The following is a 26,781-nucleotide window of genomic DNA, read 5'->3' on the forward strand; positions in this document are numbered from 1 at the left end:
ATATACGTATATATATTAAAATTATATTTTGGAAAAAAAATGCGTTGTGCTGCGTSTCCTTATGGGAGGTGCCGGGGGGAGAAGCGCGCTCCCGCGCTGCAGCGGGGCCGCCGGGCCGCGGGGGGGCGCTGCGTTCTGCGCGCTGCGGCCGGCGCCGCTGTGTCACGTGGGCGGGGCGGGCGGGGGGCGGCGATGGCGGCGCACCTGAGCTCGGGGCGCGTGAACCTGACGGCGCTGCGCGAGGCCGGGCGCCGGGAGCTCCGCGAGTTCCTCGACAAGTGCGCGGGCTCCAAGGTGAGCGGCGGCCGGGCCTCCCCTCCCCTGTCCTCCCTTCCCCGCCCCGTCCCCGTCCGGGGCCTGCTGCGGCCTCCGCCGCCCGCGAAGCTGCCGGGAGCGGCGCGGCGCGGCCCTCGCTGCGGCGGAGGCGCCGTTTCCTCGGCCCCGCGGCGCAGCGACCGCCCTGTGTGCTCCCTGCAGGCCATAGTGTGGGACGAGTACCTGACGGGGCCCTTCGGCTTGATCGCGCAGTACTCCCTCCTGAAGGTAATCGCCCGGCGCCGCGGGGAGGCCGCCTGAGGGGCTCCCGGGCCCGAGGGGCCCCGTGTCTACGGGGGGGTGCGGAAATCTGCGGGCAGCGGGTATTGGGGAGCCRCCTTGTAACCCGCGCGACCAGAGCTGGTGGGTGCTTAAAAGCAGAGGAATGAAAACGGTCTTTAAGGAGAGATGGTGCCTCCGGGAACGTCCCCTGCGCGATTTGACTTCCCAGCTCCCAGCGGGTTGTGCGGAGCATCCCGCGTTAATACAGCGGTGCAGTGAATTAGACCTGCGTAGCCCGCGCCGGGAAGCRGAGGGGGAGCACTGTGCTGCTTCCTGCTAAAGCCGAGCAGCGATGGGATGGCTGGGGAGCTTCTGCTGATTTATCCTCTTTTGAAAACGGTGTTCAAAACCAAGGAGGTGCCTGCAGTTGAATAACGCCCTGGTCTCTTTGTAGGAACATGAGGTGGAAAAGATGTTCACCCTCAAGCCAGGCCGTCTGCCCCAGGCTGATGTCAAGAATATCATTTTCTTCGTTAGGCCCAAGCTAGAGTTAATGGATATAATTACAGACAATGTGCTCAGGTACAGATAATGCTTAACAGAAAGCCTGCAGCTGTGGAGGGGCTGGCTYGCGGTTCCCTTCCCAAGAACCCTGTCTCGCGTTCCCACCAAGGGAAGCGACGAGTTTGGCTGTGAACCTGCCACGTGATTTGCCCTGCTGGAGCTCGGAATGGGGAACTGTGTGCACATGCTGGCACTGTGCTGCAGCCGCTTCCGGGGCTCCAGACACCCTGGGAAGGAAGAGGGGATTTTCACTGGGGTGAGAGCTGCAGAGGGAAATCTGTACATTCCTTTTAATTAGCTGTAATGAGTCRTGCTTTGAATGACCCTCCTTTTGAGAACTGCAGGAAAGTGAGGCTGCCTTGACCTGGTTTCATGCCTGTGGCTCTGGGCACGTGTGGCTAGGTACAAAACACTTTGAAATAAAAAGTTAGGAATGAAAGTTGATAATAATAACCAGGCGTGGCATTCTTACTTCCTTCGTGTTCAGTGCCCCTAGCCTACGGTCTGTGTCGTGCTGCTAAGCAGCGTAGCTGAGTTACCGTTTGCTGTGCCCTGCCTGTGACTCTTCCAGGGAAGACAGAGGCCGTTCTCCCCAGAGGGACTTCCACATCCTGTTTGTGCCGCGGCGCAGCCTGCTTTGTGAGCAGTGGCTGAAGGAGCAAGGCGTGCTGGGATCCTTCATCCACCGAGAGCAGTACAGCCTCGACTTGATACCCTTTGATGGAGACCTGCTGTCCATGGAGTCCGAGAGCGCATTCAAGGTAAGTGCTTGTCTCATCTTCAAGGAAAAACACTTTGCATCCTGCTGYTGGTGTCCGACAGAGAGGCTCTCAACATGTTTTTCAGTTATTYACACAGCAATTAAAGGCCTTGCAGAGGTGTGGTTTGATTCTGAGTGCTAGTGAGTCAGAACTTCTCAGTTCATTTCCCAACTAAACATAGAGGGAAGAATCATTTCACCAAGCTGTATCTTAGCTATAAATTTCTGCTGTTGTTTTCACAAATTGAACATTCATAAGGCTTAAAATATTTAAGTTGTTACAAAGAACTGGTGTAGTTTCCGTCAGCATGCTGCAGAAGAGCCATGTGCAATGGTTACTGTTTTGCACTAAGCTGTACTGAGAATTAACAACTGTCACATACCAACTGTGAACCCCGTTTACTCAGAATGTTTCACTTGGGGACAGAAACGTTTGAGAGACTTTCTTTGGCCATCTCAACCTTATCAAGTCAAGCCAAGAGGACGTGTCATGGCTTGTTGCTGCTTGTCAGCCACTGTCGTGAGGTGCTGTGCTCTCAGATTGGCCTAATTAGAGGGAGAGGCTCTCTGCAGTCGCTTTCTGGCTTTATTACTCCACTCCGTCAAGCTGGGAGCAGTGTGTGTGGTCAGAAAATATTACAATGGTTTGATTAAATGATTAATACACTAACAGCACCTGCAGTTAAGGTCCKTATTTGTCAATGGCCATAGTTTTTTTTCTCCTAGCCTATGTCTCTTCTGAACTATTCACATGGACCACATTCGACTGTGAAAGCATCTCTGTCAGATCGATTCCATTGGGAATCCTTCTCATTGTTTAGGAGTGTTACTTGGAGAGTGACCAGACAAGTCTGTACCATGCAGCGAAGGGGCTGATGACACTGCAGGCTCTCTACGGAACCATCCCTCAGATCTTTGGAAAGGGGGAGTGTGCCCGGGTAAGGCAAATGCTGCTGCTTGATCTAGTTCTTCGGAACTGCTTGGGGCATGTGTGGTTAACTGACATCTGTGAGGTTTTTTGAATCCAGCCATGGACCCTTCTTGTCATACTGGAATTTCAGGATCATGTCCAGCAGGTCTTTGTCATCTCTGGCCAAAACAATCTTTGCTGTTCCATAARCCTCGCTGTCAGGAGGATTTATCCGATTTCCTATATCTTACTCTTAGTTATACCACTATGCTTTCAGCAACTTGTCTTTCTGTGGAGTTTAACACTTAGCTGCTCTGTTTGCATCAGAARGGCTGAACAAAGAGGGAGATGTGCAACCTACTGCTCATGCCTTATCTTTTTCATCTCTCCATATAAGTCACTCATCCTCTTTTTCTCCTCTCTGATCAACCTACAGTTTAATTACTAMCTTTTGTAATTAGGGAGTGGCTTGAGAGGAACCCAGTGCCTTAGCCACAGTTGTCGCTGTTGTGCTAAGCTAGTAGAGAARGCCTTGGTTTGTGTCTGCTTGTCCTGCTCCCCTCCTGTCAGTCAGTTTGTACCTCTTGCCCTTCCTTTACACAAGACTCTTTACAACAAGATATTTGCATGAGTACCTGCTCGTAGAGCCTAGAAATCTCTGTTGGGGCCTGCACCATAACCAGACCAATGTGGTTTATTTTCAGCACGTGGCTAATATGATGATCAGGATGAAGCGTGAGTTCCCTGGAAGCCAGAACTCGATATTTCCTGTCTTCGATACCCTCTTGTTGCTGGACCGTAAYGTTGATCTGTTGACACCTTTAGCTACGCAGCTGACGTATGAAGGGCTGATTGATGAAATCTATGGAATTCAGAACAGTGAGTACTGCACATCCAAGGGGGAGAAGCCTCTGGTGTGCTGAAGCAGGCCGCAGTGTGTCAAGTGAATTTCTGCTTCCACTACGTGACAGTGATGTTGGAATAGCTCACTTGAAATTAGTAGGGGGATGGGTCAGACACTTGATTTAGCAATCCCAAGCTAGAGTCCATCAAGATGAGCTTTGCTCCTCTTTTTACGTAGGAGGAGGAGTTGGGTGCAGCGCATGTTATTGAATGTGAATATTTTGGATGTCAGCTGGGTGCAAACATGGTGACAGAGAACACACAGTGTGGGAGTAGAAATTTTAGTGTACGCCTTCACCCTCCAGCCTGGATTGTTCATGTTGTGCCACACTGAGGGAAAGGGAAGAGTTTGTGAAATGCCATTCAGGATTCTCCCCCTTTCTTTGGGAGAGTAGGAAAAGAACTCCAAGGGGCATTTACAGCTTTTAATTCCCCCTGCTGTACTGATGACTAGCTGGAAGGCTGCATCTGAACCTCTTTGGAAGCAGGATAGTGAGTGCTTGGATTCTGATACTTGTGTACATATTTCTGATACCTGTGTGTCTAGGTCTGTGGGTTCCCCTGTGAGTACAGGAGACTGTCCTTAATTCCCACACACCAAGTTGTTATTAAGGCTTTTATGTTGGCTTTGCTGCTCAGAACTGTCTCCAGATCAGAGGACAAGTTTCATGCTCTGCTTTCCTTAACTTCTTGTGGTGAAATTCCAGTTCTTATGGAAGTTATTTCTCTGCATTTGATAGCTTATGTGAAACTCCCTCCTGAGAAGTTTGCCCCAAAGAAGCAGGGTGAGGGTGGCAAAGATCTCCCCACAGAACCCAAGAAGCTCCAGCTGAATTCTGCTGAAGAGCTGTATGCGGAAATCCGCGACAAGAACTTCAATGCTGTGGGGTCAGTGCTGAGCAAGAAAGCCAAGATCATCTCAGCAGCCTTTGAGGTGAGACCTGTATCTGACCATGCATCCCTTGGGCATTCTTGTCGTCAGGTGCAGACATGGTCTGTGTTCAGTGGGGCTGCAATTGGCAGCTCGAGCTGCTGCCATGGAATAATCCCCCAGCCAGAGAAAACAAAGATAGTCCTCAGAAGTCCCTCCGGTCTGTTCCCCTGTCCTGGCACGACATCAGCTCCACTTCAACTGTTCTGAGTAGGTGCTGGTCAAATCTCCTCTTAAGAAATGTAATGCAGATCCTCTGCTGTCCCCAGACCTCTGTTCTGGGGCTTTTGCTGTCCTCAAAGGTAGCCTAAACTGCATTTCTGCTGTGTGAGCCCACAGTTCCCTGAATAGGAATTGCTTTTTTCGGTCTGCAGAATAGTTAGATGCTGCTTACGTCTGCAAGAGGCCAAAAGTTAATTTTAGCATACTGATCCATTTCTCTTTATTGCTGTTGTTACCTGTTAACTGAAAGTTGCTTGTCCCTTTGTTATTCCCTGAGGATGGAGAGAGAAGGCTTTAAGAAATTAAACTCCAGAATGCATATTCATAGAGTATTATGGCTGGCATTAAAAACACTAGGAACGTGGAAGACCCAACTGTCTTACAGGAGGCTTAACCTCTAAACCGATGCTCAAATGTTACCTTAGACAAACTGGAGAATGCTGTGGGGCGTGTTTGTGGGTTTGTTTGGAAACATCATATTGATAATTCATGAAGAGACAGAGATTACACATCTGTGGTTTCAGACTACATGGTGATTCTCAAGACATATTGTTGTATTGATTGATTTTTTTTTTCTTTGCATCTTCACTTCTGCCACATTTAAGACAAGGTAGTGGTACCTTAACTCAAATGGAGTGTGCTTAGGCTCATCTCCTAGCAAATGTGTATTATTGCAATATTAGTGTTGAAGGCTTTAAGGCTGGATTACTCATAATGGTTGTTAAGAAAAGAAATTTAAGAAATTGTCAGAGGTAATAGGTGATAATGAAACAGCAGCATATTGGCAACAGAGGACTTCTTAAACTGCAGGCTTCATTATTATCACTCTCCTGCCTGTACTTGCCCATTTCAGTCCTTCACACATAAGTCAAATTATTATTTTTATTCCAAGTTGCAGCAAGAGCCAAGTAGCCCAAATGAAATACAGACCTCTGGGCTGCTCTGACAGCTGAAGTCTGCATTGTGCTTCATCGGACAATTGCTCAAAACCTGGGATAGTGTTACAGCCAAGTACAGTGAATGGCGGGCTCCTCCTCTTGAGAGAGATGCAAATCCTGCTATTCCTCCGCACCTTTGAATACTGCTTTGAGGGGAAATGTGCCCTCTTCTCTGACTGCATTTGCCTAAAGCTCCACATTTACTGGCAGCTGGCGAAATAATTCATCTTTGCATGCAAAAGGTAGAGTTTTGCTGGTTGGGAAACTGAGGAACAGATAGTGATGGAGGAAGTCAGATAAAGGTGGAGAAAAGTGTTTGGCAATTCTGGTATAATGGAAAAAAACAATGTAATGCTGAAATCCTCCCTCCTGTTGTACTGTGTGCTAGCTCCTCTAATTTTCAAAGTGCAGTTATAGGTAATGCTGTGATTTTAGTGGGCACTTAAATTATTTTTTCTGAAAGGTCAAACATCTCTAACAATATCTGTTGTTGCAAAAAAATAGTTTTGTATCCTGCTGTTCACATATTTTCCCTTTCTGTAATTTAAGCAGTGAGTAAAGAACTTTTGTGCAATGAAATGATCTAGCTGATGTGTGGCTAATTATACTGAACAAGATCTAATCTAGGCGATGAATTTCTTTAGGAAAGACACCAYGCTAAAACCGTTGGAGAGATTAAGCAGTTTGTCTCACAGTTGCCACACATGCAGGCAGCAAGGAGTTCCCTAGCAAACCACACCTCAATTGCAGAACTCATCAAAGACATCACCAGTGAGTACTCATTGAATAGTCTGATTTGAGTGTGTCTACATGCAAGACTGCTTGCTCAGTATCGTTCAACTTTCCAACGACTGGCTTTGTTCCCACTGGTACATCTCTGCTGAAAATGATAAATGTAGAAAATAAGCTGTCAGTTGCTAATATATTGATTTTTATTCTTTACCCTTAAGCATCAGAAGATTTCTTTGATAATTTAACAGTGGAACAAGAGTTCATGTCTGGAATAGACACAGACAAGGTAAGTAGATCTTGTGATTCTTGCTTTTTTTTCCTCTTTTTTTAAATGTTTCTTGAGGGGAGGGGAGGGTCTTCCCTCCTCCCCTTTTTTTTTTTCAAGAGCAAGAGTGGAAACACCTGATCTGGATAGTGTCCTTCCAGTGTCAAAGTTGTGAGTTCTTGTGTGGGTCTCCTCGTGCATTTACAGAAGTCTTTTCCAAGAGACATGCGTCGCTGAACCTACTTGGAGGCGTTGCCATACTGTGTGCTCTGCCAGGCTCCAGTTACGTATCACTGCCTGTAGCGCAGGAGTACACAGCTTGAGGGCTGTGACCTGTACAGTGGCACTACGTGCTGTGAGGGCTCACTGAAAAATTCAAGACCATTATCAGAACTTTTTCAGTGCATCAAACACAGTCTAGCTATTGATTGTGGAATCAACAGACCTTAGAAAGATGCTAGGTGGAACCAGTCCTATATCACCATTTGAAAGATGGTCTTAAGCTGCCTGGAAAGCAGCTGCACCCCCTTTCTTGCTATTTTTTTTTGCATGGTAAAACTAGGTAAAACTAGATCTTTCTTTCCAGGTCTGCTAGGCACTTTAGCAAAACTTTGGCTAACAGCTTATGTATTTTTTTTTTCCCATAGGTTAACAATTATATTGAAGACTGCATTGCTCAAAAACATCCATTAATCAAGATCTTGCGTCTCGTTTGCTTGCAATCTGTATGTAACAGTGGACTGAAGCAGAAGGTTCTGGACCACTATAAAAAAGAGATTATCCAGGTTGGGCTATAACTTTTGGATTGTTAAATTTCAGATAAAATCTACATTAAAACCATAATGCTACAGCGCATGCATTCTAGACAGCTACATGTGTAGCCCTAGTGTGTTCAGTGTGACTACAGATGTGTACAGATGCAGAACTGGGACTTGTTTGGGCTGACAACTGTGACATAGTAGGTGCCTATATTTGTCTTACAACATCTAGGTACAGAAAGAGGTTTGTATCATTGCATGCTTTGCTGTCATCATTTAAATGCTCTAAATGGGATACAGTCTAGAAAAGTCTTAACCAAAAATTTCTCTTTAAACTAACACCTTTGCCCTTTTTATCTGAAAGCTACACTTTATGATGTTTGTTGTCTCAGCATAATGCATGAAAATGTTTTTAAGTGTTTATTTCTACTCTGCACATTTGTAAATTCACAGTGAGTTACCTTCATGAGTTAAGATGAATCTGCTCAGTGATTTCAGGGACAATGCCATTGGAATCATCATTTTGGGAAACCATCATGGTGAATATCTGGATTTCAGAACAACTGCATTACTGAATTTTGCTAGTTTGTATTGTGAGGGGGGAAGTAGGCATTTTGTACAACACTTAGTCTAATGCTTGTTGTTGAACAGGTGGGCATGGTATTAAAGGCAAATTTTTCATGTTGCAGACTTATGGCTATGAACATATATTGACCTTAAACAACTTGGAAAAGGCTGGACTCTTGAAATCTCAGACAAGTGGTAGGAATAACTATCCTACGATCAGGAAAACCCTACGCTTATGGATGGATGATGTTAATGAACAGGTAAACATACACTTTAGCTTCCGGTCAGCTTATGCAGTGAACACTACATCTAACAATACAGGATTATGTGCAGCAGGAAAACCGCCGTACTGTTGTTTAATTTTTATGGTGCTTTGCTTTCCAGCATGAAGTAGCACTCACCTGCTTCTTGCATTTCCTCTCTCTCTCTCTCTCACAGAATCCCAACGATATCTCCTACGTGTACAGTGGCTATGCTCCGCTGAGCGTGCGCCTGGCACAGCTACTGGCTCGGCCAGGGTGGCGGAGCATAGAAGAGGTTTTAAAGATGCTGCCAGGTCCCCATTTTGAGGAGAGGCAGCAGTTACCTACTGGCCTTCAGAAAAAGCGTAAGTTTTGTTGTTTCCCCATTTTTAAGAGAAACATGCATCTTTTTAGGCTGGGATGAGGCAAACAAGCATCAGGGCTGGCAGAGCCTGGGCATCTACCTCATCTGCTTGTCCCACAATATTAGATCTGCCTAGCCTGTTCTTGACAGATAGTTTCCTGACTTCTTTAAAACTGCCAGTGACCTATTCAGCCTATTAATGAACAGCACCATGTGTATTTAAAATGCATCTTTATAATATAGAGCTGTAGATATATTTAACTTCTCATCAGAGTACTAAAATAATCACTAACCTTATACTGAGATTTTAATAAGTAACATTACAAAGGTCAACATCACTCTCATAGTACTAAGCCTGAGGAGACAGACGCGCATCCTGAAAAGAAACTACAGAGCTGGGAATATAGCTTGCATATCTGGGCCCTAGTCTGGTACTCTGCCCAGTAGGTTTCTCCTCTAATTCAGCTGCTATCTTTATTTTAGGACATTTTGAGTTTGACTGACAGGCAAAGGATAGGAAACATTAAAATAAAACTAAGTCTGTAAATCTCTTTGAATACACAGGTCAACATGGTGAGAACCGAGTCACTCTGGTGTTCTTCTTGGGAGGTGTGACATATGCAGAAATAGCCGCACTGAGATTTCTGTCTCAGATGGAAGATGGAGGCACAGAATATGTCATTGCCACTACAAAACTGATCAATGGAACAAGCTGGATCAAATCCCTGATGGAAAAACTGGAGCCTGCCCCTTTCTAGGGTCTGTGGCAAGAGACTGTAAAACTGAGAGGCCATGTGTGATACAGGCACATGGTCTCTGGTCTTCTGGCACGGCTGCTTAGACATCAGAGAAACATGATGGTGGAAGAGACTCTCCTGAGACCAGGTCATGATGCAGTTACCCTCATTCCTCTCCACACTCTGGTGTTGCTGCTTGTTGTGGAACTTCCTTACGGACGAGCAGTGCTGAAAGGCACTTTCAATGAAATAAACAATAGGAGAAAGAGATGTCACTGCCTGTGGTCTGAATCAGCAACCAAGTGCTAGGGGAGGGGGCCTGGTCCTTCCACTTGCCAGTTTGCATCTTTTTTTTCTTCCTTTCAGTTTAGTTTTAATCTGGTGATGTGATTACTTTTTTGGTCACCTTCCTAAGAAGCTCAGGAGACAGGATGTCTTCTCCTGATTGCATACCAATATTCATAGTCTCTCTCATCTGGTAATTTTGTAAATGCACTGAGATCTGTTGCTGTCAGAGATCCGTACTCAGCTGTGCTTTGAACAGCTGTCATGGGGGGGGCCCTAAAACGTGCTCATTTCCTTTCCYCTGGGCTCCCTCCGCATTCTGTATTTACTGGTAGCTACAAAGGTCTCCTTTCTGGGCCATGCTTAGGCTCTGTCCAGAACTATTGCACTCTTTAGACCTACGAGCACTCTTGGTTCTAGGCTTATTCCTGCTACTGTATGTGCATTCCCAGTTACCTTACCTGACCCAGTAATTTTTGTGATGTTCTTTTTATGACTTAGTGATGCTTTTCTTGAGAGCTTGTAGCAATGCACATGACTTGAACTGGAATTAGTGATAAAAGTAATGGCAAAGAACAAAGACATGGCAGAAGGTGCTTTCTTTCCTCCAACATCAGCACATCACTTTAAAGAAAACTTAAAACCGTAACTTTTTTCCTATTAGTTTTTTTCTAGCACTTCCAAGGTTTGTACCGTTATTTTGTTGCTAGAAAGGTCATGGCCTGGTATTTCTGAAGCTTGGCTACAGCATTTGCAACATGAGCAGGTCGTGTGGAGTAACCCTTTCAGTTTGCCAACTCACTGATTGTGGACTTAAGAAGAGTGACTTTATATAATCAGAAATGGAGAAACTGAAGTTGCCGTCTTAGCTGGGTGAAGGGAGGAAAAGCCCTAGATGAAGACTGTACTATGGATTCAGCACTTAATCACCAAGGGTTCTGTATAGGGGGTGGTGTCCTCTGCTCTCGGCTTTCTCATGAAAGATGAGGAACTTCTGCTTTTCCAAGTTCCAGCATGTTCATGCAAATAAGCAGCCAAAGAGGCCAGACCACAGCAACTAAGTTTTCTCATGTTCTTGGCAACGGATTGTGCAATGGAAAGATAGCTGCTGAAAAGGGGAAACAGTAACATTTTTACTGCATAGATTCAGATACACTCTGAGGACAAAAGGCCAATTACATGACAATTAATTCACAGTTCCATCATGCATAACTTAAAAATGAAACAGGATGAGCTGACAGGCTCCTTTTGGAGCCAGTTGTTCTAGGAGGCTCCCTACCTTTCTGCTCCTGCTACTGCCGCATGTCCTCAGTTCCCCTTCAGAAACTCCGTGGCTATCAATCAGGCATCCAGAGTAATGCTCCTCGCTTAGCCTGCGCTGTAGCTGTAGCAAGCTGTGTGTTATGGTTAGTTGCCTCCAGGGCACATTCAAGTCCACAGTCCTGCATGCTATTTGGCAAGAAGTTCGTTTGGTTTCCTTTACCACATGCAGTATCAGTTTAAACTGTCCACATGCAGGGCAGCAGCACTCACTAACTGCAGATAAAACTAACTGCACTCAAATAACAAGGGAAATGTTGGAGCCTTTTACTGGCTCTTTACTTCAACGGCCTGCTGAAGGGGGTCTGTATGAACTGGCCTGCTTCTCCAGGGTCCTTGGTACACCCACATGACTGTAAAGCAACTCCAGAGTATGAATTACATCAGTGTGTTGATAGCCCGTTTAAAGTCACATGGGCCTTCCCCAGGTGGGACTCAGGCCAAAACCAGCAATCTCATTGAAACAGCAAGCATCGGGCTTTAAAGACACCTTTTTTTTTTTTTTTTTTTTTTTAAATAAGCTGTTGCAGAGCCCAAAATTGTAAAATGGAATTTTCCATGGGCATGATGGCAGCAGCCCTTGATGTTAAGCCAGTGAGCACGAGGCAGTTTCTAGCTCCAGAAGGCTCAGTCTTGCTAATTGCTAGAAGCTGGGACGACAAAACCAGGGACTGTTGCATAAGCCTGTGCAGCTGACCACTGGCAGAGCCTAGGCTGCTGGCTTCAGGCCCTCTGCTCTGTCCCCTCTCACTATATGTACTCACACTCTTTGAAAGCAACCACTTGGGATTCTGCTTCGCATTGCCTTTCATTTGTAAATAGYTGAAACTAAAAACTAAAAAAAAAAAAACCCTAAAAAAACCCCCCAACACGTTAAAACATTGTCTTTGCACACATTTCTGCTCTTAGTTACCCTGCATGCGGCATATGTCCCAAATCATCATTTTTTTCCAAGTTGTCACAGTTAGTTATAACTAACTGTGAGATCTGGCCTTTTTATTTTTTTCAAAAAAAAAAAAGGGAAGATTGAGTTCTGCTGGATCTGCCTCTTCTCAGAAACCCTTTCTGTCCATCGAACTCCAGTTTGCTTATTGTAATAAAACAAAAACTTACTTATGTGATCACTTTTAAAAGATCTCTCTCTCCCTCTCTCCCTCTCCACACACACAGACCATAACACTAACTACAGTCCATTCTGCCATTTTATGTACTATATTAGAAAAATCTTTACAGGATTTCTTGACTGTTTAAAAGAAATATATTTTTAATCATTTGAGGATTTTTACTTAAGGCAGGCAAGCAACTTGCAGACTTCCCTTATAAAAATAACAAGCCATGATGTCATTTTTATCCGTTAACTTAACCTGAATTAAAATTAACACACTGCAACTTCAACCAGCAAACCCTATGAATTATGCAAGAAGCCAACGCTTGCCCCGCTAAGCTTTATTCATACAGTTCCACTGTGAAAGTACATAAGTTAGCAGTGTTTAAAGAGAAAGTTGAAGCAGTTTTGGATCAAAAATTAGATGATACTGTGCAAAATATTAATAATAAAAAAAAAGGTATTCAGTGCAGTTCTTTCAGTATATCATTACACAGAATGTCCTTGGTTTGGCCTTGAGGGTCTTGTCTTTGCCCTATCATAATTTCCAGATTTTTTTTTTTCCCCGGAACCTTGAAAATTAAACTAATCACAAAGAAACAAATAGCACTGATTAGGCTAGTTTGTGACCCAAGCTTATGATGTATAAAAGCTACAAAACAGATGAATAAAAGAAACAAAGCAAAACACCAATTCAACAGCTTGCCTACCTTTTTCACTTGGCCCAGCAAATGTGTTAGTAATACTAGGGTCTAAACTTGTTTTRCAAATAGTTTATGCTGAACACTTGGTAAACTTTAACTTTCCAGCAACACTGCTGCATTGGTTTTGCACAGGCTGTAGCCTGCACCACAAACAATCAAGAATCATACAGATACACAAACTAGACAAAGTCTCTTCCTGGAACTATACAACAAAAACAATAAAATAAAGGCCATCTTGACTATGATCAATTCTCTGGAGGAGCAATTACTACTTAACAGGCTTCCTGAGCAGCTTGATTATGCTCTGCGTCTGTCTAAGGCCTTGCTGACCATGCGGGTAATAATTTGATAACAAGAGAGCCTAATTAAATTAAGGGGCCATTTTCTAGATCATATTATCTTTGTAGGTAAGAGATTTGATTTGCAGTACATATAATCTTGCCTCTCTCTGCTGTCTGCATTTGCCTGGTTTACAAGCAAAAAACCCCCAAAAAACAAAAAAAACTAACCAACCTCCACCTCAAAACACTTTCACTTTTCATATAACATTATCAGAAAGCAGTTTACTAAAAATAAACAGGTATCTTGTCTCCCCTGCCCCCACCTTCTTGCTGCAAAGAAGTTGTATCTTTTGCTGTCTCTCTAAAAGGCAGAGATTAGTTTTTGAGTGTGCAAGGGCAAAGATGCAGCAGGGAACTAGTGAGAGTGTAGCGRAAAGACTGTTCTCAGTGCTCACTCTCCTCTGATAACAGAGCCTGACTCAATCCRCATAGCTCCATTCTGTAACCTGCTGCTGATCTTGGGAGATCCACAGCTGTATGCAAGTATCCTCCTCCTCAAGYGGCCCACTAAGGCACAATTTCTCAGAGAATGGAGGAATACACTCAACAGCCTCTCAGTTAACAGAAYTGTGGAATAAAAGGCATAAGAAAGATGACACAGAGCTTTGTTAGAGCAAAATAAAGACACTTAAACAAATGCCGGTTTTGACCCGATAACACGAGGAAAGCCATACTGCTTCCAATCACAAAATACTGTTGACAAAAGCGCTCTGGGGAAGGGGAGCTGTTTGGAGCATTCTGTACTGCTGCGCCGCACAGAGAGCAAAGGCGCTATGTCATATAACAACTGGTCCTGACCACACCTAGTGCATTAGTCCTCATGTGGGCTGTAAATACGACCTCATTACTCCTGGCTCCCGGATTAGCAGATCAGAAGGGGATCAAACTACAGCACAAACCTTTTGGAAGCCAGAAATTCAAGGGACAGCTGAAGAACAAAACCAGCTAGAAATAGGAACTTTACAAGTAGATTCCATCATCTACCTGGGTAAGCAGTTTATTTCTTTGTCAACGTCTTTAGGTAATGAAAAAATATGTAAAGACTATAAATAGAAAACTTCAATACTTTGAACAACYGGGAAGCTATAGCTGTTTTTACAACGTAATAGCTTCTATAACATATACATGTGCCTGAGCTTGGGGGAAATGACTGAAACTATTTAAAAAGACCAAATTATTTTTAATCAAAAGGTGAACTCTTTATGATAACAGCTCTTTAAAAATATTCTAAGTGGCAGGATGTGAATTCAGATTACTTTGACYGGCTTTAGACTGTTTAAATGAGAAATAATCCTTTTAGGTTAGCCTTATYCTGAATCTGGTTTTAAATCCCTTTATGAGCTTGACTAAGAGTGCAGGCATATTTCTGAACAAAATTAAAAATAACATGTAAATTGGGGACACAGTAGAATTTTTTAGATATGTCTTCACAGCTTTAAGTCCAAGAAGCCAATAACTTTTGAAAAAGTGTTCAGATTTTGCATTWAACTAACTAATGAGCAACTTTTAAAGTGATGCATAAGTATGACTTTAAAATACAAMTAGAAATGAATTCTAAAATATCTTACCTTTTGTCCCCCATCTAAAGGTTATTTTTAATGCGAGTTAGAAATCTTTGGCTGTGCAAACTTGTATTTAAGTTCCATTTTCTTCAGTCTTAAACAAAGGRCTCAGTTTGTGCCAGTATCTCCATTAGATGCTATTATATCATTAAATATTAATGGTGGCTTCCTTGGAGGAATTGACCACTTTGATTAGAACATTCTGTTGGTAATGTACCATCAGCAAATGCTCTAAATGTGAAGCTTCCTGGATGCGCAGCAACTGACACAGGGGAAAAGACACCATTAGCCAGCTGGACTCTGGGCCACTGGTCCTTACCTATACATCAGTGTCCACTGCATGTGTGTCTATATTTTAATTTGCTTAGTTATCAGTCCTGCCTTGGAGTCTGTGACCAGATCCTGAACTCCTTCTCAACACTGCACAGCCTGGTAACCCTGGAGAGGACTCTGTGAACAAGCACACAYGATCCCAACCTGACGCTGAAGCTCTGAGAAAGCAGGGTGACCATKAGCCCTCCTGAACACAGCCACTTCTTACAGTAGATTCACACCCACAGCTCTGCAGTCTCCTGCCCAGAAAGACTCATGCTGCCCCTTTGCTCTTCTTTCTTGCAGACCCGGACAGAGCAGGGTGCCAGCAGYCCCAGACACCCTACCTGCCTCGCASTGCTGCAAGAACCATGCCGGACTCCTTTGCCGTCCACTTCCTCAAGGTGCTGAAGGAGCTCCTGGCCTTCGTGCTGTTCAGCTACACGGTGCTGGTCGGGGCGCTGCTCCTCGCTGGCTGGACGACTTACTTCTTGGTGCTTAAATGACAGCTCCTTTTCTGCTCCTGCAACCACAGACTGGCCCAGACGCAACAGATCCCACTGCGCAGCTTGCCCTGGGCATCTGCTCAGCAAACAGAATGGCAGTCCCTTTCTCCTGCACCAACTCTGCAAGTGTTTTCTTTTATTACTGCCTAATCACAATCTTATTTTCTTATGTAAAAAAGAAGAAAGCTTAAAAATATATATATCTATATGCATGTACCTTACCGATCTTTGTGGCTCTTGCAGATTCTTTTTCTGTTTCCTTGACATTTGCTCCTGTTCTCTGAAAATTTTAAAAGCTTCCCAGCAGTTTCATCCAGGGATTCCCAMCCCCACACAGATGCCCCCAGAGAATGGCAGCCTGCCAAGCACAGGGGAAGAATGGGAGGCATGCGACACTATTTGAGCGTGACCAACATCTGAAGTAAACAAGTCCTGCCTTGCCTAACTCTCACTCATTAAGGGTGTGAAGGCAGAAATACAGAATTTACTTTTTTTTCCCACTTTGTCCCAGAAACAGACTTTTCAAATCAGCACAGATGTTCCCTCTCCTTACAGCTTCATGAGGTACACTTTCACAGGGAGGGGGTAAATGTCTCCAACAACACATTATCTATTGGCCTATTATTTGGTTCTCTTGAGTATGCAATGCTTTCAACAAATGCTTAAAACAYGGAGACAGCTGAAAGATGTGACTGAGATGCAGCATTGTCTTGCTAAAACCAAACTGTGCTGGGTAAAATGGGTCTCACTGAGAACAGGTCTGACCTCCTAGTATCTGGAAACAGAATAGACTTAATTGATCTGGATTCCAGCAGGGCCCTTCACATGGAACCATACACGAAATGTTAGTTGTAGAAGCTAAGGATTATTGCTAATAAGGAACTAGCCAAAACCAAAGCAGCGTCACCTTGAAAAATAAGGATGAAGTAAACCAGATGGAGGGTACAAGCAGAACCTGTCAAAGTCCATCTGTGTGATCTCAGTCAACACTCCCATCGATGGCCTGGCCCATCTGCGAACATGGCTGGTCTCAGTCAGATGTCTATGAGTAGGGCTACACAGGAGGAACTGGCCAAACCGGAGAGCAAAGAGCAAGGCCCTGAACTGAGAACTCATAACGAGCGTTTCTGTTTCTCTCTTAGGCCTGGCAACTTCAGGCCCAAGAAAAGTGCGGTTACCTGAACAGCAGAGCAGCCRCCGGTGGGAGTGGGGACGCCGCGGGAGAAACCCGACCCAACCCTTGCGCGAGGGCCGGTACCGGGAGGGGWGGGTGGTGGGAGGGCAGCCGCTTTTCCCCTTCGCGCCGGGCTCCCCACAGCGCCGGCGGCGGGAGGCAGCGACCGTTAGCGCAGCGACCGTTAGCCCAACGGCCGGGCGCGCGCCGCTTCCCGCCCGCTCCACGTGCCCRGCGCGTGCGCATGCGCCACGGCGGGAACGCCCCCACCGCCCCACCCGCCGGGAGGCCAGYGCGTCACTTCCGGCGCGCCGCCCAGTCCCAAGATGGCGGCGGGCGGCCGGTGGCTCCGCGGCTGCTGCTCCCTCCTCAGGTACCGCCGGCGGCCCCGCCGCTCCGGGCCCGCCGGCCGCGAGCGCGCTGTGCGGCGCTTTACCTTGCCGGAGCCGGCGGCAGCGGCCAGGCGCGGCTGGCAGGGCTGCTCCGCTTCGTTTGCTCAATATAATCGCGGCTGGAACCGCGGGGGCCCCGCAGCAGCGTCAGAAATGACCGTAACGCAACGTAGCTGCTTCCAGATGCAATACTGTAGCTGGAATCGGGAGCCGTGATACCCACACGCCGCTATCCATTGATGTTCTGTAGCTCAACACACAGCACAAAAGAAGGAAAACCGACCCGTTATTTTCAGAATATTAACCCATAGCAAGAATGTTGTCATGACTAAATTCTGTTTGTTTGCTTTAGTGCTTCAGTGATAGGCCCTGACCCCGCAGACGCTTGCACAACATTGGATGTAAATAAAACTCACTGAAAGCAGAAGGCCCTAAGTGTTGCTGGATCACAGCCAACAATCATCACTCATATTGCTTACTTGTGTATACCATTTCTAAGCATGCTTTTTTACCCTGTTTTCCAATATTAATGAATATTAACAATATGCTGGTACCAGACAAGTCAAGATAAATTTTTTCTTTCAGAGGATTAATAATGCGCAAGTTACTGCGCTTGTCTTTTTTCTTGCAATTATATTTAGGTAATATAACAGGTTTCAAAACAAACTTGCTTATTCACTATAATGCAGCTGTATTACAGAAACCTGGTAGAGACTAGGACACCTAGGACAGTCTCTGGGTGTTCTGTTTCTCTTCAATACCTATTTTCCACCACACACTGGTTATGTTTTGCACTTAACTTTTTCTTGCATTTCCAGACAAAGCTTCCCTGTGTTGGCTAACGTTAGGAGATGCTGCCTCTCAGGCTTGAATGGACGATGGCACCAAATTGTGGGAGTGGGGCTGGGAGTTACCTTGTGCGCAGTCCCAGTCATAGAGGTAATGTGCGAGGAGTGAGCAACATACAGCACCTGCTCATTAGAAACAGTTTAATATTCAAAACCACCTGCTCAGCATTTTACAAGCTAATACTTAGCCTTATGCATAGAGCAGGACAGTTATATTCTTTCTCAGGAACACAGATGTTTAAGCCACATAGTTGTTCAGGAAGAAAAATGAGAAGGTTAATGCTCACCTTCAATAACATCTTGCAAAAAAAGATGCCTTTTCTTTCAGAGAAAGGGAAGATTTTGTTCTGTTTCCTGACTCTACTCATCATCAGGTTATCCAACTTTATAATTAACAATGATGATTTTTCTATTGTTGCTTGTTTCTATTACCATATATATGAAAACCAGTGTAAAGATCATGCAAATTTGTTGTCTTTCAGAAGCAGAACTCAATTTCTCTCAGTAATGATGCCTTGATTAAAAGAGCAGTTTCCTTAGTAACTGATAGTACATCTACTCTCCTCTCTCAAACAACATATGCACTGATTGAAGCTTTGACAGAGTATACAAAGGTAAGCTGAGAATTTACACATTCTGCTAGCAAGTTAATACTCAAAATACTAAATTATTACGCACTAACTGCACCTATTAAATCACAGTTAAAATGCACTTTGGTTTTTTTGAACTTTAGTAACAGAGGCATCAAGGTTTGAAGATGTCAGGTCCCTAGGGAACAGTGGGGTCGGGCTTACCATTCTCTTACTGCATCAAATACAGAAGTTATTTTTAGATTTCTTAGACTGTTGCTTTGAGCTTGGACTTCAGCCTGGAAGATCTATATCTCAGAACTGGTGCTAAAGAAACCCTGAGCAGTTGTCAGATACCTAATACTGAGTAACTAGGATACCCCACCCTGTAGTCTTAGGTATATTCTTTGCCTTCTGGACCCATTTCTAGGCCATGAAATACTTGAGTTTCATCAGAAAAATGGAGTGAGCCATATTTAAGTTTGACGTTTACAAAATTAAAACCATATTTTGCTGTTTCAATGTGAGTGGCGTATATGCATTCCAGTTTACTTATTAGTACGGCAAGTATATAAAGAGATGTTACCTACAGCACTGCTATAGGAAGACGGCAAATTCTGTCAGTACTCCCAAAGTTGCYGTGATCTATTGCATGTTTACATATTTCTGCTTTCTGCTGCCCAGTACAAGTATGTTTGATTGCGCGTTGTACTGCAAGGAGTAGCACAAGTGGTAGCAGACTTGGCTTTCAGAGCGGCAGTGCTCTGGATTCTAAAAAGCCAAGAATGATGCACACCCTTGGAGCATCAAATTTCTGCAGTTTGAGTCACAGTGCACATCTTCCTCCTTTCAACACATTTCAAATTAACAGTAAACTTAAGAGCAAAGCACCTTTGGAACTATTTAAAGATCTTGTTACCTACTTCAAATAATAGGGATTAAATACAGACAGGTTCGTTCTTATTTTCTATGCCTAGTTAACGCTGGATAGCACTGAGACGTCATCAGTGATTTATAGATTGCCACGTAATTGTGTCAAATGATTTCTTTGCAGGCAGTTTATACACTGGTGTCTCTCTACAAGCAATACGCAAATCTTCTTGGGAAAATGAATTCAGAAGAGGTGGATGCAGTTTGGCAGGTGGTAATAGGAGCCAGAGTTGAGGTAAAGAAACAAATCCCTCCAGTCATCAATTTGCCTGGTTTACTCTGCTCAGAAATCTCTCTTATCATTTGCTTACCTTTCCACAAAGGTATTGTGTAGAAGAACATTCAGATACTGCTGTATCAAGTTAAATAATACTTTGTTTTTACTCATAGATGACAACAAAACAGCAAGAATATCTAAGGCTGGAATCCAGCTGGATGACTGCATTACGTCTTTCAGAGATGGCTGCAGAAGCTGCATATCAATCAGGTAAGTCACAGTTAAAAGCATTAATGTAATTCACTTACTAAGTCGCAAGCAAAAATACTGACAAAGTCTTTCACCGGCATTTAGGCAGTAATTATTGTATGAGAGAATGGAGTTGAGAGAGGCACAGAACGTAAGCTCAGTTAACATACCAATGTAGAACTAGTGCCTGGTTTTCAGAAGTGCCAGGAACTTGTATTCTTTTATTGGCTTCAGGTCTAGTACTAGTGTTCCGAGAGATGGACCTGGAAACAGCAAATGCTGTTTTGATTAAGACTACCTATGCCAAAAAATGATTGAAGGAAGTTAGTCATTTTTAAATGCACTGTTCAATCACAGTTCTGGGAGTAGAACTAATGATGCCTGGATCCAGCAGGTCTCACCAGCTGGATTCTTTCTTACTAAAAAGTGAGAAGATTTGCCTTTCAGGGAAATACTAATTTTGGTCTTTCCTCCCCCTATACAAACTTTCACAAAACTGATAGCTCTGAGACTGAGTTATGGGCTGACTTGTGGCAAATAGGAAAGTTATTGTAGCAGGGGGAGAAGAAAGGGAGGAAACAGATGAATACGCAAGGGCAGTGTAACTGTGCAAGTGCGGCTTCCTGAGGAAACTGCTGAAAAAGACAGTCTGTAGGAGTACAGGAGGACAAGGGTTTCCGAGTTCAGCAATGCTACAGACATTCTAGTTGTCAGGAGGTTCCAGTCCAGGACAGGTCAAGGACAGAAAGTTGATATGATACGATGGCTGGGCTGGGCTTAGCTCTCAAACCCACTAGTGCTTGCTGATCATTCTGATCAGGCACTGGCTGAAATCCACTTTGGTGAGAAGAATTTTAGGGGCCCAAAAAATCTCAGAGTAGGCATATTGTTGTATAAGGTAAATGAACAGTAAACACATTTAGCATTCAGATAGCCCAAGAGTTATTGAAACACTAAGCAAAGCAGGTGCTAATTATAGACAATTACTTTCTTAATTGAAGGTTTGCTGAGTGCTCCTCTAACCCAAAGTATTTAAATGATTACTTTTCAGGTGCAGATCAAGCCTCAGTGACAGCCCGCAGCCACATTCAGCTAGTGAAATCACAGGTGCAAGAAGTGCGGCAGCTGTCCCAGAAAGCAGAAACCAAGTTAGCTGAAGCTCAAACAGAAGAGCTCATAAAAGCTCAAGGAGAGGAATCTTCATTGCCACAGGGTATTTTAGGAAGTACAGAGGCGGGTGAGGACCCTTATCTTCGGGAAGACTGAGAAGAACTTAAGGGTCACCTTAGAGTAATTGAATGGTCTCAAACGTCGGTGTTGGATAGTGGGGAAAGTRCTCAAATAAGCCTGTGATTCCATTTTTTAAATCAACTCAATTCCAAGTATCTGAAAGGCCCTGTTCTTGTTTGTAACCTATCATGTTTATACTTATCAATTCAGTTAAGTGTTTAACTATGCAAATGTGAAAATGGCTATCAAGGATAGCTTGTTAATAAGTGTCTCTCTGCTGGGAGGATCCTACAAATGGTTTGATATGTTTGTGGGATCTCTCTAACTTGGAGACTAATGAGATATCAGCCAAAGAAGTGTATTTAAAAGTCATTATTTTTAACTTGTGAAGTAAATGATGTCTGTTAGTAGATACCTTTAATAAACTGTGCAAATGCATCTCATTGTGAGTGTGCCCCTTTGGATAAGAGATTAAGTGCTGTTTTCTATTTGTACTCTGAAAAGTTTGTAATGGTGCTGACTCTGACAGCTACATCTAATTAAACTTAATTGCAATCAGAGGAAACATTTGCTGTAGATCTGAAAACATTCTATGGAATTACCCGAGTTGTTCTTATTGAGGTTTTGCAGTTTAATACAGTAATCTCCTGCACCCAAAAGTCACTGCTTCAAGTATAGCTGCTTTCCCCAGGAAGGAAAGGAGATTTGGTTTTAAAGATACTGTGGTTATAAACAAAGTAGTTATGGCAACTGCTGCAGACTTCTATACTAAGCAGTAAGCAAAAATGAGTTTTACATATTTGAATTCTTTCCAGCCCAAGTTTCAAGAAAATAAACTTAATTCTCTCTTTTTGTAAGCTTAATGTTTCACTGCAGGCTTCAAAACCACAAGTGTCTTTCACTATTTTCATTTTCTAATTTGACAGCTTAGTGTGAAGTTTGCAATATTAATTGTCTAGACAATGTAAACTTAAGCTGAAATTGTTTTGTAGAAGAGCATCCATTGGAACTTTAGCACTGTTAAGTTTTTAAGTCAGTTAACCCCTATTCATCAGTTTTTGTAGGAAAACACAYACATTAATAAGTTTTTTCAAGACAACTTAGCATTGTGATGCATTACATCTGTGTTGAGGTTACTGTTACTAGACTGAGTTGTGCTAAACTAGGAATTTTTTCAGCTGTAACATGAGCCTTTCTGTCTTTATCTCATTTTGCCTGCCTTTTGAACAAATGCAGTCCCAGCTCTACAGCGTTGTACACTTGCAGGTTAAAAATAGGCTTTAAAAGTGAGTTCAGTTATTCAGTACTATGTGAAGTTTGTAGCTATCATGCTTAAGTAAAAAAGAACAAACCTCCCTTGCTTCTGCTTCTCACTGGATGCTGCTGTATTCGATGAGGATGGCAGTCTGGAATCGAAGCACATAGGAAGATACCAGTGTCTCCTGCGCTAGTGGTCAGAGGGCCCCAAACATGTCTTTGGGCTGGAGTGGTGGGAAAACCTGCTACCACGAGAGGAGTATTTGCAGCAGTGGCACAAACTCCCTCAGAGCCAAATGTAACTTCAGGTCAGCCTCTAACCRCATCTGCTCTGTGTTACATGCTGCAGTGTAAGAACTTCTGCCAAGCCGCTTACCCAAATGTATGTGCTCACCCACAGCTTGTGTTCCTGTAACACAGTAACTACACAGATGCTTGCCTGGCAGMGGTACCGCTTAAGACATGAGCACTGATACGGGGCCTTCGGGAAGCAGTCCATTCTTCCCCTTTCAGAGCTCCCCCTCATTTCCCCGCTTCTCTATTTCACCGTATGCCCTTCTCTCACTACCTAGGATGCAGGCTGTACCTGCACAAAACTGACCCTCAGATGTGACAGAGAAAACAAGTCAGTTCAGTCAAGTCAAAAAGGGAGTGAGGAGCGTGAACGGCTCTATCTCACCTCCAAAACAGTGGAAAAGAGCCCCTCACCTTCATTAAGAAATGAGAGTTGCCCATCAGTGATTAGCCAATACACCTAAGCCCAGAACAGCCATGAGTCTCGCTCTCTACGTTATGTTACTGAGTTTGCATTTGGAAACATCTAGCGGAACAGAAAAATGCTACCATGGCAGTTCACATGGTACCAGACGTGCTCTGTCCAGTCTCTTCTCTAGAACAAGCAGCAGTGCCCAGAGAAGAGAAGTCACTAGGTTTTGCTGCCTGACATCATGCCTTGTTTACAAACCCAACACTGAATACATTTGAAATGACAYAGACAATTTCTCAGATACAGCTGATTCCTACATTAATCGCTGTTAGAGCCGCAGTGATAATCAGTGAGGAGTTGCAGTAGCAGCTTGTACAAAGACCACGCTGCAGATGGGCACACCGAGGCTCACCCTTGGAGGAGCGACTTTTTCAGACCTACTCATGTCTGGCACAGAAACAGCTCACATGAGGGTTGCAACTCCCAACCACAAAGTTGTGTGTCATGCAGCAGGGCTAAATTAGAACAACGCCCAGTGCCTTACCAAGCCAAGGCCACAAGTGAAGTTGCACCACGCTGTTCAGCACCACCAGTGTCAWAAAACCAGACAGAGCAGCGATGCTGAAGGAAAGACACTCGTTCGAACAAGGACCAACTACTGCCAGGAATCTCTCAGCTGGAGGTAGCACAGTACTGCACCACGGCGCTGGGAGGCAAGGCAGCCCGCCAGCCTCCTGAGAGCTTGCCAAATCTCCGGTGTAAGAGAAGGATATCCTCACTCTAAGSAGTGCAAATAGGCAGCTCCTGGAAGCACATCACAGGCATATCTGAAAGCTCCAGCTCGCAGCTGGTGTAAGAGCAATGACAGCAGCACAACACAAATAGGCTCCGAGTTCTGTAATCAGACACTTCCTCTCAACCCAAATTTCACTGAAGCTTCCTGGCCGCTTACCGCTCACACACAGCACAGCAGCCGCCTTCCGATCTAGCGCTGAGACACCCTGAAGCCGAGAAGCTTCATAAAAGCAGGAGCAAGCCTTGGCTTCACCTTTGATCTTTCCTCAAATTTACAGCTCCACAAGCGAGCTTAACTGCTGCTGCCGTGTTAGTACCTGCTGCCTGGATGGGGGCAGAGAAGGGCAGCCGCGCACAGCAAAAGCAGCGGCAAGTTTCCATTTCCACATAACCTTATTCTCTGTAATATCAAGAGCGCCTTAATGCGTATACCCAGCACCAGATTTTAGTTCCTCTGGCTTTGAGGTCTCTTAGCTTTCAGGGGACCGAGAATACTCCTGTGCAAATACTTTCACACTTCATTTGCCTGCAGTGGAGTTTTGTTGCGTGTGAATGTTGTCCCTGTTCTTTTTCTGCATTTTCACTCACTTCTCCCAAACAAAAAAAAAAAAAAAAAAAGAGAAAAAGAAAAAACACCCAACACTGCCCACACAACATAAAAAGCTGCAGCCGCTGTGGTTATAATTAACACTGTGATTATTCGAGACATACTTCTCCCAAACCCAACCAGAAAGTGTGTTTGTGCAGAAGTTTCCAGTGCAAGCACACGTGTAACAGACTTCTGTAAAACCCAAAGGGCTCACGTTGGAATCCAAGTCCTTGGATTACCCTGCTGCATTAAGGCACTAAATTTCAGAGGCATTTTTTCCCCACCCCATTCCCTTTCTCCTGCTGCCCAGTAGGACCTGCAGGATTTCTAGCCAGGGACAGTGGAATTGCGCTGCAGTGGACCCAGCAGCAGGCGCCGGTCTTTCTTCCACCATTGCCTTGACTTCAAAAGGTTAGAGGTAATTTCAAGTGCTCCGTCACTCATCAATCATCGCTCGCTTTCCTCCAGGAGCCTGGCAGGCCGGCAGCAGCCCCAGTGCTGCAGGACCTCCCTCGGAGGTGGCACCTCACTCCCTTCGCCTGTGACTAGCTATAAGGCAGTTGTGACTTTCCCTGGCTCCAGCTGCCTGGGAGGAACTGAGCAAAGAGGTCCCAGTACCRCGTCTAACCACAGCTACGAGCTACTGGTCCCGTCCCCTCCCCGTGACAATTCAACAGCTTCAGGAACCCACCGACAGAAAAGGGCTTATTGCAAAACAAAACCCTATGGCTCAAGTACAGTCTGTTAGCAGAGGACATGTTTCTACCGCAACCTGATTTTTAGTCTAAGTATCACGTATTCGTCACCAGTCAACACTCCCCGGTGCTCACCAGGGGCCTCGTTTTCAACCCCTTCTCTAGGGGTGTTTTACCGATACCGCACACCTAATGCTGTCATCCTTGACCAGCGTCCACATGATCCACATCTCAGTGGGGTTCAATCTGTGCACAACCATCAGTTCTTTGTACAAGCACGGATCAAAAGGATTAAAAGGCCTCTGGATCCCAAAAGTCTTAAAGCCAGCGTGGTTCTTCGGGGTCACTGCCATCTTTGCCAGACACATTCCCACAAAGACATCATCTATCGGGAAGAGCTCCGTGTCCTCTGCTGTGCTCTGGAGGCGGCGCACGGTCTCTCTAGACATGACGTAGCCGCCCCCACCAGCATACAGAGGATAGTAGGGGTCTCTGTACATGGACTCTGGAATGAAGTATTTGACCTTGGTGTTTCTGATGGGCCGGGCCTTGGCGATCACATCACCAACAAAGAGATCCTGTTCAGGGTCCAGTTCTCGGAGGAACTCGACAATGTTGTAGGTGTTGACAAAGACATCGTCATCGCCCTTGAGCACGAAGCGGGCATGCAGGCAGTCCTCCACGAACCAGCGGAGGAAGTGCAGCTCCTTGAGGGTCAGGTTGAAGAAGTTGTCARTGAAATCCCACTGCACAATGTCGTCAAACTCTTGGCTCTCGTAAGCCAGCAGCTGGTGCAGGGGGTGTGCCTGGATCCTGGCCTCCGAGCGCCCTAGAAGGAATACCAGCCGGATGCGTTTGCTGCCAATAGAGACCTCCTTCCCCCATGTGTTCCTGATCGCCACCCGCTGGTCTATGTTGATGGGGGAAGACTTGATTGCCAGCAACAGAAATGTCTCTTCGCTGCACCTGGAGGGCTTCAGCAGCGTGGAGAAGCTCCGGCAGTGCTTGTATGTTAAAAAGACGTGGTGAAGCTCTGGGAGGGCGAGAGAGGAATTGGCAAGGGTCAGGTTTGGCAAGCACCTGCTGGCTTCAACACGGTCCAGGACCAAAGACTTAGGCTTGAGAGTTGCTACTTCCACTTTCTGGTCTCCTGACAATGCTGCCAAGTTAATGTCATTCTTCATGTAAAAGAAACACGCCAGCAGCGCGAGTGACAGGGTGTAGAGCACGAGCTTCTTCATCCTGGGATACATCTCCGTCTCTGGGGCAGAACCCAGGCCCTGCGAGTTAAAGAAACACAAGTCGTTTATTAATTACACCTGCAGACTTGCTCTTCCCCTTTCCATCCCCGCAGCCCCCGGGCCCGCAAGCGCAGCTGCAGGCAAGCAGCAAGTGCAGTCCGGCCTCGCCGACGGCCCGGCAGCGACGGGAGCGCGGGGGCGAGACGGCCTGAGTCAGCGCCACGGGAACGCCGCGGCCTCGGCGCTTCCTGCGCCAGCTCCTTTTTTTCGGGTTCCCATCGGGACAGGGGTGCCGCTTCCCAAAGAAAGGGCCCGGCGCGCAGG

The 26,781-nt window shown here is 45.1% G+C and overlaps 3 protein-coding genes across 4 annotated transcripts in view; 2 read left to right on the forward strand and 1 right to left on the reverse strand.

Moving 5' to 3' along the window:
- Positions 1-186: 186 nt before the first annotated feature.
- Positions 187-11,887, forward strand: VPS33A (VPS33A, CORVET/HOPS core subunit). Of its 2 annotated transcripts, XM_026058783.1 has the most exons (13): positions 187-294; positions 478-543; positions 992-1,119; positions 1,673-1,862; positions 2,683-2,799; positions 3,476-3,650; positions 4,415-4,608; positions 6,410-6,536; positions 6,716-6,783; positions 7,410-7,547; positions 8,210-8,347; positions 8,526-8,694; positions 9,258-11,887. In XM_026058783.1, exons 1-13 carry the CDS (start codon positions 193-195, stop codon positions 9,449-9,451), a joined length of 1,806 nt encoding a protein of 601 aa, XP_025914568.1. In that variant the 5' UTR covers positions 187-192; the 3' UTR covers positions 9,452-11,887. The 2 variants fall into 2 exon arrangements, with proteins under 2 accessions (XP_025914568.1, XP_025914569.1); XM_026058784.1 differs by lacking the exons at positions 6,410-6,536; positions 6,716-6,783; positions 7,410-7,547; ... (1 more) ...; positions 8,526-8,694; positions 9,258-11,887 and adding an exon at positions 5,720-5,999.
- A 5,145-nt stretch (positions 11,888-17,032) lies between these two features.
- On the forward strand, positions 17,033-21,765 carry DIABLO (diablo IAP-binding mitochondrial protein). The gene is made up of 6 exons (XM_026058860.1): positions 17,033-17,112; positions 17,950-18,070; positions 18,462-18,593; positions 19,603-19,713; positions 19,869-19,965; positions 20,996-21,765. The coding sequence occupies exons 1-6, from the start codon at positions 17,066-17,068 to the stop codon at positions 21,208-21,210; spliced, it is 723 nt and encodes a 240-aa protein (XP_025914645.1). The 5' UTR covers positions 17,033-17,065; the 3' UTR covers positions 21,211-21,765.
- A 2,809-nt stretch (positions 21,766-24,574) lies between these two features.
- Positions 24,575-26,781, reverse strand: part of B3GNT4 (UDP-GlcNAc:betaGal beta-1,3-N-acetylglucosaminyltransferase 4) — a 3,341-nt gene continuing 1,134 nt past the window's right edge. The window contains exon 2 of the mRNA XM_026058799.1: positions 24,575-26,496. Coding sequence (XP_025914584.1) covers positions 25,378-26,469 — 1,092 coding nt within the window. The 5' untranslated portion in view covers positions 26,470-26,496 and the 3' untranslated portion in view covers positions 24,575-25,377. The remainder of the gene's footprint in view (positions 26,497-26,781) is intronic.

This window comes from Apteryx rowi, unplaced genomic scaffold (assembly GCF_003343035.1).
Source record: "Apteryx rowi isolate R43461 unplaced genomic scaffold, aptRow1 scaffold_15, whole genome shotgun sequence".
NCBI classification, from domain to species: Eukaryota; Metazoa; Chordata; class Aves; order Apterygiformes; family Apterygidae; genus Apteryx; species Apteryx rowi.

Coding starts and splice junctions, on each gene's coding strand:
- DIABLO (XM_026058860.1), top strand. CDS start 17,066: ATGGCGGCGGGCGGCCGGTGGCTCCGCGGCTGCTGCTCCCTCCTCAG. Junction 18,071..18,461: donor GCGCAGTCCCAGTCATAGAG/GTAATGTGCGAG, acceptor GTTGTCTTTCAG/AAGCAGAACTCAATTTCTCT. Junction 19,966..20,995: donor AGAAGCTGCATATCAATCAG/GTAAGTCACAGT, acceptor ATTACTTTTCAG/GTGCAGATCAAGCCTCAGTG.